The following is a 13,956-nucleotide window of genomic DNA, read 5'->3' on the forward strand; positions in this document are numbered from 1 at the left end:
TCTAGAGAGAAAATCTTATTAACTCAAATTTGTTATAACTCAACTCCTAAATCTTAAAATTTTGAACTCTAAATATATATAATATATCTGAAAATAAAATTTTAAAAAAAATACTGAATGAGTCTAAGCACCTGAATTCATTCCAGATGCCTAGACCATGTCATCCATGGATATCTGGATCAATTCCAAACATCTCGAGTCGTTCATAGTATATATAATTAGTCATAGTATAATTAATTAATTAATTAATTAATTTTCAACGGATATAAAATATCTCGTTGGATATTTAATCTCTCGTATGTTATTTTTTACAAATAACAATTAATACTAAAGATTATTAAAATTTAAGATTTATATTAATTTAGGAAAATGCAAGGTAAATAATAATAAGAAGATATTATGATAAATATAACGAACGGTTGAGATGTCGCGTTTTGTCTGCACACGCGGAGGCAGGGCGCGGAGCGATATCTACTCGTTCTGTAGAACGATAAGCGATCCGAACCGCTACAAACTCCTCTCCCAATACCGACGGCGCTACGATAACCAGACCGACGACGTACAGATAGCTCAGCCCTCGGCCAGTGGGCAGGAGAGCGAGCGAGAGGAGAATCGGAGATCAACCCCTCCCCCCTCGTTGTCGTGCCTTGTTCGATCTCAAACCCCTAAGGAGGAGTGTTCCAGGCGATTTCGGGTTTCTCTCGTCTTCGACTTCTGTTGTACGGCCCGGAAGGTTGGATTTGGCAAGGTATGGCACCAGGGCAAGGAGGGGGGCTGCCGCAGCAGCAGTTTCGCTACACGCAGACGCCGTCGAAAGTGCTCCACCTTCGGAACCTGCCGTGGGAGTGCATCGAGGAGGAGATCGTCGTCCTCTGCAAGCCGTTCGGAAGGGTCGTCAATACCATGTGCAACGTCGGCGCCAACAAGAACCAGGCCTTCGTCGAATTTGTGCGTAATGAACCCTTCTCCCTGATCTACTGTGCTGTTTTTAGCATTATGTCTAGTGTATTGCTAAATAAAAACTAGTGAAATCCTAAATTTTACGACCACCCAATCTTTGAGTTGATTGCTTTCACGTCTGAACCTAAAATCTTAATACGGGGCTCCGGAAATTTGTTGGCCACTTGATTTTCTGATGGATTGGAGTTAGAAAGATAACAGTTACAAAATGGAAGAAAAGGATTTTTTTCCCCCTATCAACAAACTCTCGAATTATCAGGATTCCCGTTTGAACTTTACAGAAGCATGAATCATATCCCTCTGTTGTTTACTCTTTATACCCTAGTATACTAGAAGTAAATTAACTTGTTACCATAGGTCAGGCTCTTTCCTCAAGTCCCGGTATCATTTAGCTTGACTCTCGTTTTTACTCCCTTCTGCTAGTATGCATGCCCGTGTAGTATATGTACCAATCTACTAGATTGAAAGAGTTTTCTATTGATATTCAATGTTTAAACTCTTTGCTCATTGTGGTCAGACTTGAAAATTACATTTTCCTCTTTGTAGGCGGACCTTAACCAAGCAATTTCAATGGTTTCTTACTATGCTTCTTCATCTGAGCCAGCCCAAGTTCGTGGAAAAACTGTTTATATCCAGTATTCTAACAGGCCAGAAATTACAAACAATAGGAGTACTGGAGAAGTTCCTGGCAATGTTTTGCTTGTCACTATCGAAGGTGTTGAAGATGGCGATGTCAGCATAGATGTTATTCATCTGGTAAGTTGTTGGTAGAACCCTTTGTTACAAAATACAAATAAAGCTGTTTAAAGACTATGTTCTTCCTATTAAATAATTGGTTTTTAGTTTATTGGACCTTTTTTCAGGTAAAGAACGTGTAATAGAAACCTTGTTGCAAAATAAGGTCCTCTCTCCAATTGTTGTTCTTATTAACTTACTGTGATGTCTAGCTTGCTCATGTTAACTATGTGAGCCTTGTTAAAAATCTTCTCAGTAGGATTTAGGAGAATGATTAATTTGAATTGATAATTTTTTGATGTTAGTTTTCGACAATCTTAGCTTTGGATTCTCAAACTTGGGTCTTTCTCAGAAATCAGAATGCGGATACTGTTGTATTTCTTTTCAAGCCATTTTTATGATTGAATTGCTTTTGTCCTTTATGCAAGTTTTTAAGGTAACTATTTTTCCTTGCATAACATTTTGCTTGAAAAGGTGTATCTGCACTCTTGTTTTGAGTTGCATCCGGGTGACTTCATCCATGTTTGAAAGGAAACTCAGTTATGGGTCTAAACTCTACATTTATAGTCTATGTTAGATGAATTTCTTTATAACAGGTAATAGTAAAATGCTCTGAAAATTGTTTCAGGTGTTCTCAGCCTTTGGCTTTGTGCATAAAATTGCAACCTTTGAAAAAGCTGCTGGCTTTCAGGTAAGATGTCATTGTCACCACACTGTTCTTTGATTAAACTGCAGGTTCTAACTTTCTTTTGACTGGACCTTCTACAGGCACTAATTCAATACACAGATGCAGAGACTGCTGCTAGTGCAAGACATGCTTTGGATGGGAGAAGTATTCCCAGGTTGTAGATTTTTCCATGTTTCCACGTCAAAGGTATGCTATTCTATTAAGTTTTTTGAATTTATGCTAATTGAACTTGAATGTTCCAGGTACTTGCTCCCTGAACATATTACATCTTGCCATTTGCGTATTTCATATTCGGCCCACACAGATTTAAGCATCAAATTCCAGTCTCATCGTAGCAGGTAAAAATTGCTTTGCAATCTGGTGCAAGTAGTTTATGATTGCATATGGTTTTAGTTCTAGTATCTTGATTTTGAACGCCATATCTTATCCTCAGATTCATACAAGAAAAGCAACGCCTAGAGTGTGATTTTTCTTAGAATTTGCATACTTGTCACAGTCAGAACCTATCTCAAGAATACACTCTTTTTTCCTTTTGCAAGTTCTTGCATCATGATTTCTGATATGTAACTTTTTCGGACAAACATTAATCCGAGTAAAATTAGTTTGTGGCACAAAAATTCTTTGTTCAACTATCAGTCGAAAAGTGGAAGTGATGGCTCATTAAATCCAACCTCCTTATTAGCTAATGGTCTTGTTTTGGGAGAAATGGGTATTTTAGGCATGAGTCTATTTCCGAGTTTGTCTTGGTTGAGAGTTGAGACCTTTTTAAAAATGACACTAATCCCTTGTAATCCCTTTGTCTTGGTGCTATATCATGCAGTGTACCTGATCTTATAATAAAATGGCTCTGAGTGTTTTTTTGGTTGTTGCGACTTCTAACATCTGTTTCACTCTTGTAATTTCAATTATTTTAAGCACTATCATACTCAGTAAAAGGTGCTTGCAGTGAACCTGATCTTATAATAAAATGGCTTTGAGTTTTTTTTATATGATTGTTGTGTTAGAGTGGCTAACACTATCTGATTCACTCTTGTAATTTCAATTATTTTAAGCACTATCATACTCAGTAAAAGATGCTTGCACTCTAGTCAAACTGTGTACTGGTATTTAACTTGTCCATGCAAAGCTCTTTCTTTCTCAAGGATTTCCAATTGGGTTTTTAGGGTTTTGACATCTTCACACTAACTTGGTCATAATATCTCAGTCGTTGTTACTATACTGCCACATTGCTATAATATTATCACCTGTCTCAGGCAAATTTTTTCTCAAGTTCATATTGATGTTAGCTTTTATACAAGTTGTTTGCAATCTAAGTTTTGTACAAACTTATAATAATCTTTTCTTAAACAGGGATTACACAAATCCTTATCTTCCTGTGAATCCTTCTGCTATAGAGGGAGGCATACTGGTAATTTTTGCATAACTCATCTCCACCTCTGTACCTTTTTCCCATGTTTTTCAATGTTCTTATGAGAAGTTATTCACAGTCTCTGTCAGGTCCTGAAGTAAAGAAGCAGGATCCTGAGAGTAACGTCCTGTTAGCTACTATAGAGAACATGCAATATGCTGTGACAGTTGATGTTCTTCATACAGTAAGATATTATTTCTACCTCTGGAAGTTTTTAGTATTTTAATATTTTAGCCAAAGCATGACCACTAAGTTGATGTTCTATAATCAGGTATTTTCTGCTTTTGGAACTGTACAGAAAATTTTAATTTTTGAGAAAAATGGTGGTGTGCAGGCCTTGATACAGTATCCAGGTAAAATTTTCTAAGTAGATAGTGTCCTGGTCAAATTTTCAAATGAATTATAAGGTGTATGTTTTCTGCCTGGTGGTTCATTCTGATAGAGTATCCTGGCAATTTTTTTGTTCATCTATGAGTTAGCTCATTTTGCCAGAACCATCTGCTTGTCAATGCTTGTACCTATTCAGTACGTATTCATTTGCACCTGCATGTGCTAGTAGGAAATTGTTTCTCAGCAGAAGATTTAAATCATTACTAGTTGCATTAAGCACAAAATTTCATTGTGTTAAATAAAATAAAAATATTTATTTAAAACATATTTTTTTAGTAAGCACATCAATATGAATGGATCATTTTGTCCATGATTTTATGTTAATGCATAACCTGTATCTTATATTGTCAATTTGTCGTTTCTCTGTTTTATCAGATATTACCACTGCTTCAGTTGCCAAAGCTGCTTTGGAGGGACACAGCATCTATGATGGTGGTTATTGCAGACTCCATTTGACATACTCTCATCATACTGATCTCAGTGTTAAGGTATAGATGAATTCTTTGTGTCAAATGGAGTAACATAACTCTTGGTTTATAAAACTATGTTTTGTATCTGTTGATGTTCTTGTATTCACTGTTTACCTGTGATCTGATGTCTTGGTAGTTGATTCTATGTTTGCATTCTGTTTCTTATACAGGTGCACAATGATAGAGGAAGAGATTACACTGTTCAAGACTCTAGTATACCAACAATGCCCCAGGCTCCCATTTTGCCGACATCCACTGGTTGGCACGCCTATCCACAGTCTTCGTCCATATATATTGGCAATGATTATCCTGTCTCAGGACAAGCAACGGTTCCACTGGGTCAGATGCCTCCATGGAACATTGGCACCTCAGGTGGAAGCTTGGTGTCAACCTCTGCAAATCCTGTTTCTTATTACCCTACTTCTAGCACCTCTGCCGCCCCTACTTGGGCGCTTCAAGCTTCACAAAGTTCATCTCAATTTGGTCAACTGGCAAATGCACAGCCTCCTGCTGCACCTCAAACTCAGTTTCCCTATTTCGCTCAATAGAGTGCTTATTCTCACATTCTTTGTGTCAGTTACATCATATGACTGTTGTATGAATTTATCCACCAATATGCCATAACAATAGTAAATTGCTGTATGTGTTCATGATCAAGGCTGGCTGATGCTTTGAACCAGTTGCGTCTTGTATTCTTATCGATATAATTTCCATCTCGTTCTTATTATGCCAATTCTTTTCTTTTCATATGATGTTTCTCTCAATTCTTTTCTATCAAATCCACACTATTTTATGCTTTCCCTTTGTATTATAGCTCAGGTGAGTTGTTAAACTCTTATTGTGATATTCTTCGGTAGCTGTTTCTTATGAGTTATGACCTTTGCAATATTATGCACATCTTCGGCTGCCTCTTACAAATTGGATGAAACATTTTTATGTCCTTGAAAATTTTGATGCTATCAAACTAAATTGTTTGCTCAGATCTACTAAGCTCTCCTATTGATATCCTGTATTTCATTACTATTCCCCTCACTTCAGTTTTAACGAACAATAACCAGAACAACACGACTTGCAGAGGCATCTGGAATCTGATGAAGTTGCATCTAGATATTTCAATTCTCTTCATATCCAAGGTTTGGAACTTATAATTGTAGAAACTTGATCTGGTATTGTATCAATTCTCCATCTAGCTTTTCTTGTTTGATCTGGCAAGAAAAAAAAAACAATCATACAAAAGACAGTTTCCATTTTCGCCTAATTGCTGTATTGTAAATGTGCTGAATCTGAGAAATCTGTCCTATCGATAAGATGTTCTAATAGATTAAAAAAACAATTTTTTTTATTTGAGATTTATTACTGTTTAATCTGTTGCTCCTTATTCCGGCAAAACTGAAGTTCATAATTTCATTGAAGGGGAAAAGCCTAAGCTATTGTTATTGTATTTAATTATGAAATAATCATTTTGCAGTAATTGAAGCCAGGACGCCCGCTCACTGATCTCATTCCGTTTACAACAAGCCTCAGCTCAAGTGTCTGTTGCGGTAAGATCCTACCTCTGCCACTTCGATAATTGATGCTCTCACCACTGGTACTTGGCCGTGATCAGGACCTCCTCGTAGTTCTTTGCCGCGTCGTCCCAGCTCAGGTCCTGCTCCATCCCCCGCTTCTGAAGCCCCTCCCAGCTCTCCTTGTAATTCCAGTAGGTGTTGAGGCAGTTGCCCAGGGCATGGATCAGCTTGCCCGACTCTGCCCGATCGAACGTCCACCCGTACCCAGTCTCATTGAAGGGATCAAAGGGGATCACCGTGTCTCGCAGCCCACCGACGGCGTGCACCACCGGCACCATGCCATACTTCATAGCATATAGCTGGTTCAGCCCGCAGGGCTCAAACCTCGATGGCATCAGAAGGATGTCGGCGCCGGCAGTTATCCGATGAGCCGTCTTCACAGAGAACCCAACCCATCCTCTGACCTTGTCGCGGTTCTCCCTCTCAGCCTTCCTCAGCATTTCCTCGAGGTCCGACCGCCCAGTGCCCAGCATCACCAGCTGCGCGTCCTGGCCGACGATCCACGGCATGGCCTCCGCAATGAGGTCCACGCCCTTCTGGGTGTCCAGTCTCCCAATGAAGCCGATGAGAGGAACACTTTCCCGGACCGGCAGGCCGAGCTCCCTTTGCAGCGCGGCCTTGCACTGTGCTTTGCCCGTTCGTAGAGTCTCCAGAGAGTAATTGGTGTAGCCATCAGATTGCAGGTGCACATCCAGCTCAGGGCTCCAGTCCTTTGTGTCGATGCCGTTGACGATGCCTCGGAACTTCCAGTCGTTCTCGCTTATAATGCCGTGGAGTCCCCATCCACCTTCGGAAGTTTTCACCTCCCGAGCATAACCATGGCTGACAGTGACCACTTGGTCGGCGGTCTTCAAGCCGGCTGCGAAGATGTTGAAGTGGTCACCTCCAATCGGATCATACAGCTTGAAGAGGTCGAAGTAGTGCTCCTGTAAGTCAACATGGTAGAAGTCCTCCAAGGGGCCGCGACCCTGACAGATGAGGATCATCAGTTCAAAGTTAAGCTTGCCGGAATCGGAGTTACGGAAACCAGACTGCACATGAAGATCTCACTAGCAAATGGAAGTTTCAACGAGTGTAACTCAATCTTCGTAGGTTCCTCAAAGAAGACTAGTAACAAACTTGAGGAGCTAACCTGGTGAGCCATGTTGTGGATCACCAGAACCGATCTCGCGTACTTCATCAAGCCGTTGTCGCGATAATAAGCCTTCAGATAAACTGGCAAGAGTGCCGTGTGCCAGTCATTTGCAATGAAGGCCAAGTTTCCATCTCCGTAGCACACACCACCACAGGGAACATACCAAGGGACCTGAAAATCATGGCATTAGTTTTGTGATTGTCACAAGACCAAACAAAATGGAAGATTTTCACGAATGCGAGTTCAAGGAACCAATCAAAAGTGCTCTTACAGATCGACTACATTAACATTTAGCATTAATTTCATGATCCTAATGAAAATTTCTTATGCAGTAACTTCAAGAAGGCGGCAAGAATAGGAAGAACACCTCAACTGCAGCTTTACAGAACAAAACCATCCGTTTCAAACTATCCTGCAACGATCATCACAATGCCAAATCGTTACTAAAAAAAACATGTATGGTATAAGAGATGTATTTTCTATGCATAGGATTAAAGAGAGATGGAGTTTACCACTCGGTTTCCGCCATAAATGTTGTTCTCGCAGTGTCTGAAAACTGGACAATCGATGAACACAAAGTCCACTCCATCAATGTAAGCATGAAAGTAAGCTACTTCCAAATCCTTCATTCGAAAAAAAAGAGGAGTTTAATACATGTATAAAAGCAAGAAGACAGATTTAGGGCACATAAGAGAGCTATCTTCGTACTTCTCCAGCAACCGTGTAACGTCTGCGAACACTGAGATCTTTCGGTTCAGCATAGTTTCCATACCTCGGCACAACAACCTGGCCAAAGCTCCATATTTGAGTCCACATTCACAGAATTGTAGTAGAACAGGTAAGAACAAGTACCATAACTCGATGCCCTCTCCTGGCCAAAGCTTTTGGCAGAGCCCCAGCTACATCTCCGAGTCCTCCTGTTGATGTTAGAAGGTTAATGTCAGTGTAGTTCAACGATCAATGAAACACTAGAAAAACTATATATCCTCGTATCACTAGACAGTAGACACTAGCTTAAACTCGAAATAGTAATCTCGCAACACTAGATAACTGAATTGGTCGATATTTGCATGATCAGAGCTACCAGTTTTGGACCAAGGAGCACATTCCGCTGCCACCACTATCACATTCATGACGTTCACCCCGGCCAGAGGAGGGGCATCGATAACCTCTTCCTTCGCATCGACAGTATCAGGAGTCTCATCTCGAGAACTAGATTTATAATCTACCGCGGGAAGTTTGGATTCAGATGGAGAAATGGCTGTATCAAGACCACCAACATCTTGCACCTTTGGTTCCATTGTAGCACTGGAAGTAGTAGCATTGCCATTGTACGAACTTAGATTTGAATCGTAAGTTCTAACCTCTTTAGTAGAATCGATATCGTTATCTGCTTCAGCAGCTGTTCTTTCGAACGACCAGACCGGGCTCCTCCTCCCCAAAATCTGAACCGAGATGAGCAAGTCAAGCAAATTATACAAGTACAATTTCATAACACAAGGTCTAAACTACTCGAGGGAAGATCCTCCCCGACTAATTAGCTAGCAAATTCAATCTACTTAGCCTCGATCAAAGATGTCAGTTCAATCCTCTTTCACTTGGATTTGATCCAAGGAATGTGTTGTAAATGGGTGTTAACTTCGAATCAAAGTTTATCCAAAGTTCAAGAAAGCAAGAACATGGTCATGGTTGCAGTGTAACTAGAGAAGACGAAGAGGGAGGAGGGAGAATCACCTTGTCGACCAATCTCTGCTGCATTGCCACTACCTTCTTGCCCTTTTCCACCGCAGCCGCAGCCGCAGCCTGAGCTGAGCCGCCGCCGTCGCGGCCGGCATCAGCACCAGCCGACTCTGGCTCCTTCGCCTCCTCAAAGGCGCCGCCTTTTCCGGTGGCCAGTTGACCATTCCACCTCGTCTGCGCACCCATCGCCGGAAACTTCACTCGGTTGTTTACCTCCCTGAAGAATCCCGCCGCCACAAGCTCTCCACCGCCGCGAGTAGTCTTATTCCGACGCAAAATAGGGCCGCTGCCGACGCCATCGAGGAGTAAAGGCTGCGAGCGGAAAGACGCCATTTTTGGGGGGACGGATGAGGATTTGAGGAGGAGAAGTATCGCGATCGGGTTTATAATTTAGCAATTGTTTAGATTTTCTTCCCAAATTCCTCCAGCGCCCACCAAATCAACACGAGGGAGGCGTGCGCATACCTGGCGGCAAGCAGTCGAAGGAGGAGGAGAAAGAACGAATAGGAGCCAGAGGAATACTCGTGGGCGGTGTGCCATTGTCGAATACGGCGGCGAATCGCAGGGAGACACAGAGGAAGATGGGGTTGGGTATCAACATCGCGTGGACCAAAAGGATCATCTTCCTGATGGGAAAAAAAAACGTGGATTTTTGCAAAAATTTCAGTAGATTTCTTGCCAAAAAAAAGAAAGAAAGAAAACATGATTCTATTATCCTCCGTTGATCGGTTTAAAGAAAGGACGGGGTTTGTGTGCTTGGGTGTGGACTAAGATTTAGTTCGATGGTTTAGCCCGACTTCGATCGGCCAGCAATGCTTCGATAAACCTTATTGAAATAGCTCTTGCTTGGGATTTCCTTACTCCTTAGTCCATCCATCAACCACTAACGTGTTCTACTACATAATGTTAAACCTTTCACATGGTATGATATCGTCATAGGATCAAGGATTCCCTTTTCTTCATCGATGCCTTGCAAGAAGCCAATATTCATGTCAAGAACTAGAATAAAGCAAACATGATGAAAGTCTTCATCATATACATGCATTTTTATTTTCTTTTGTCTTTGATTTCTTCGTCATTATGAAGATCTTTAAGCAAATGACTACGTGTGAATTATAACTTTAGATTTAATTAATATTATCGATAATTTTAGTTAATCTTATTAATTATCTTTAGGACGACTGATCTGATCCTATAAAAATTTTCCACCGACCATAAGAATAAATCAGAAAGTACACATGATTACTTGTTCAGAAGCTCACCCTTCTTTAGTTGCATCATCTTGTCTCTTTTAGTTGCGTCCTTCATTTATATATATATATATATATATATATATATATATATATAATTTAGTTAAAAATATCATTAAAGCCACAATGTTAAGCTGATAGAGGGTTTTGGTTCTATTGTATAAACTATATTACATAAATATAATATTTTAGAATATGAAGGATAAAATAAAAAATATATATATATACGAAAGGTCAAAAAAAAAAAAAAAAAAATTAATTGTTAGAAGATGTGTCAACATCCTGAATGACATGAATCTAACCCCACTAAGAAGATTCTCAACCCAAGAACCAATAAGGTTTTTTGCTTTAATTTTGGTAAAAGATGGATATAAATTAAAATAAAGACCTAAATATATCTGATATCTGATAGGTACGGATGACCATGAATCAGATTTAGATAAATTTTATATCTTTAATTTTTATTTGTATTTATTATATTTATCCTCATATGCATTCTCATCTTAGTTATCATTCTTATATTTATATCATATCTAAATATTTTATTACTGTCTATAATTGTATTTTTTTTCAAACTTGAATTATTTAGATCAAGCTAGCTACGAATATTATTTATCAAATTCTTAAGAAAAGAAGAACACAAAAAGATTAAAGATAAAAATTAATAAATATAAACATTATATAAGAAATAAGAAAATATTAAAAATAATTTATCCCAAGGCCATTATCTTATATGATTCGATAACGATGAGAGGTCCACTAAGATAGTCAAAATAAGGAAGATTGACTAATATGGAAAATAAAATTAAACAAGGTATTTAAGTTCGTCGAGCAGGCCTACTATGGCAGAGCATACCAAGTACTATCGAGCGAACTGGGTACTGCCAAGCGGATGGTACCAGCTTGAGAGACAAGTAAGCCTTGCCTTTCTCAGCCGAGTAGTTTGCCCTTCGACCATAAAGAAAGATAAATTGTCACTAGTCTCGCCTATCGGTCACCACACCCGGTTAGATGAAGATAATTGAGGACAGTCGGGAAGCTATGAAAGGGACGAGCTAGTAGGCCTAAAGACGCTGCTGAGCGGGTGAAGCCCTGCCGAGTGAATGCCGATTGGCCGAGCAGGGTCCCGCCAAGTATCTTATCATATCCTTTTGGGAGTTTGTGCCACTGACAGCAAGGCATGCCAGCAGATAAATAGTATTTTAGAAACTTCCATGCTGTCACGTCAGAGGATTGCATGACTCTTTAAGAAATGCTATCTGGGATATTTTTTATCTTGTCTTTTCCTAGGACATCTAGGAAAATGTGTGTATGCATTGGGACACGTGCACAAGCACTACAATGACACTATAAAAATATGTTCCCATCCACAGGGAGAGGTATGTGTAACTTCATCTTCTATATCTTTTAGCTACATTTCTCTATTTTTTTAGATTGTCGGATACTGACTTGAACGTCGGAGGGCCAACGTCAAGAACCTCTTCTCGTCTCGGTACTGACGTTTTTGTTGGGGTTGTAAGGTTGCAAACATAGTCCCACATTGAAAATATATGATAAAGATCATGAGTTTATAAGAGAAAAGATATCTCCATTGTTTTGAGGCCTTTTGAGTAGAGCCAAAAAGCAAAACCATGAGGGCTTAGGCCCAAAGTGGACAATATCGTACCATTGTGGAGATATCTAAATTCTTTTCAATCCTATAATTGGTATTAGAGCCTGGACTGTCAGAAGATTTAACCGTCGACTGTGCACAAAAGCTATGGTCTGATTGAGCCATGTGGGTACAATATTGACCTCGAACAAAGAAAGTGGGGGTTCTTATGTTCGGATCAAGAGGACCAGACACCAGGCAGGAAGTCCTAGTTGCGCCTAGGCAAGGAAGTCCTAGTAGGTCGGGTGGACCAAGGGGCAGGAAGACCTGGTGGGTCGAGGATCGGACGTAGGAAGCTTGTGGTCCTTTGTTTGAGGGGGGATTGTTGGGGTTGCAAGGTTGCAAACATAGTCCCAAATTGAAAATACATGAGAAAGATCATGGGTTTAAAAGAGAAAAGATATCTCCATTGTCTTGAGGCCTTTTGGGTAGAGCCCAAGAGCAAAATCATAAGGGTTTAGGCCCAAAGTAGATAATATCATGTCATTATGGAGATATCTAAGATCTTTTCGATCCTACAGTTTTTATGTTGCAGGGCTACGTGGAGTAATCACTGTGTCAACCTCAAAGCCATATCCCTAGCTTGCTATCCTTGCTGTTTCCGGATAGGATCATATTTAGCGTCATCTGTGAGAACTTAACCTGCATTTGAAACATGAAGATGGAGGGGGCTAGACGACTTACGACCATGATGTTGACGCAATAAGAATTGGACATGGTGATACAAGCACGAGCGGCCAAGATGTTGGAGCAGTAGTAGCAGGTGATAACCGATCGATAAACAAATGAACAAGCAACATCGACAACAGGACAATGAGTCGCTCATGGAGGCCAAGCCGGAAATGCCACCACTCATCGTCCGAATAACAAGCCGATCAGCACATTCGAAGATGCACCGGATGTGTCGATCCCCTATCATCGAGAGTTGTTCAACACCCCTTCATAGGAATAAGGTTGAGCGGATAGGGCCCAAGGATCCTCATTGGACGAAGCGCCCACCCGAGACGAGCATAAGGGAAAAGCACCAAGGCTCGATGATTCCCCCGAGTGGATAAACAGGAAATTCTCTCATAAGATCCTGGACGATCGACTGCCATGTGTGCAGCTAAGAATCGGAGAATACACAAGGGTGACGTACCCTGAGGATCCCCTCATAAAATTCGACAACATGGCCATGCTCTATCAGTACTCTGATGGAGTCAAATGCCGAGTATTCCTCACTATGCTCTTTGGATCGGTTCAGAGGTAGTTCAGGCGACTGCCGATTGGCTCTATATGTAGCTTTAAAGACTTTTGAGCGGTGTTTCTACAGCACTTCGCAAGTAGTTGCCACCATCAAAAGATGAACATCAATCTATTCTTAGTTAAGCAGGGGCCCAAGGAGACACTGCGGGCCTACATTACGAGGTTTAACCAGGTAGCTATGGAAGTTCATTTGACCACGCCGGAGATCCTTGTGAGTTCATTTTCACAAGGGTTGTTAGAGGGCAAATTCTTCTACTCGCTCATTTGGAGGCCCCCTAAGGACTTCAGTCATCTGCTCAGACTTGCTACCGAGTATCAATGTGGAAGAGGCCCAAGTAGGGATGTAAATGAACCAAATGGTTCGCGAGCTATTCGGAGCTCGATTCGGTAAAAAGCTCGTTCGAGTTCGTTCGTTTATCTTATCGAGCCGAGCTCGAGCTCGATTTCGAGCTCGACAGTTTTATCGAGCCGAGCTCGAGCTTAAGGATATTCGGCTCATGAGCTCGCGAACATGTTCGTTTATAGGCTCGCGAGCCAAAAAAAATGAGCCTTAAATCGAGCCTTAAAACGAGCCTTAAACGAGCCAAAAAAACGAGCTCTAAAACGAGCCTTAAAATGAGCCAAAAAATGAGCTCCAAAACGAGCTCTAAACGAGCCCGAAAACGAGTCCGAGCTCGCTTAACGAGTTAGGCTCGTTAACTTTGATAATCGAGCTA

The 13,956-nt window shown here is 40.8% G+C and overlaps 2 protein-coding genes across 2 annotated transcripts; one reads left to right on the forward strand and one right to left on the reverse strand.

The window, feature by feature from the left end:
* Positions 1-491: 491 nt before the first annotated feature.
* LOC122017536 (polypyrimidine tract-binding protein homolog 1-like) lies at positions 492-5,384 on the forward strand. The gene is made up of 10 exons (XM_042575182.1): positions 492-948; positions 1,507-1,716; positions 2,324-2,386; positions 2,464-2,537; positions 2,626-2,721; positions 3,734-3,791; positions 3,871-3,975; positions 4,063-4,144; positions 4,557-4,669; positions 4,822-5,384. Exons 1-10 carry the CDS (start codon positions 751-753, stop codon positions 5,197-5,199), a joined length of 1,377 nt encoding a protein of 458 aa, XP_042431116.1. The 5' UTR covers positions 492-750; the 3' UTR covers positions 5,200-5,384.
* Positions 5,385-5,972: 588 nt separating this feature from the next.
* On the reverse strand, positions 5,973-9,720 carry LOC122017535 (granule-bound starch synthase 2, chloroplastic/amyloplastic-like). The gene is made up of 8 exons (XM_042575181.1): positions 9,089-9,720; positions 8,439-8,799; positions 8,207-8,271; positions 8,063-8,140; positions 7,867-7,977; positions 7,722-7,766; positions 7,352-7,525; positions 5,973-7,187 (listed from the first exon to the last, which is right to left on the reverse strand). The coding sequence occupies exons 1-8, from the start codon at positions 9,425-9,427 to the stop codon at positions 6,231-6,233; spliced, it is 2,130 nt and encodes a 709-aa protein (XP_042431115.1). The 5' UTR covers positions 9,428-9,720; the 3' UTR covers positions 5,973-6,230.
* Between the last annotated feature and the right edge of the window lie 4,236 nt (positions 9,721-13,956).

Source organism: Zingiber officinale, chromosome 8B, assembly GCF_018446385.1.
Source record: "Zingiber officinale cultivar Zhangliang chromosome 8B, Zo_v1.1, whole genome shotgun sequence".
Taxonomy (NCBI): Eukaryota; Viridiplantae; Streptophyta; class Magnoliopsida; order Zingiberales; family Zingiberaceae; genus Zingiber; species Zingiber officinale.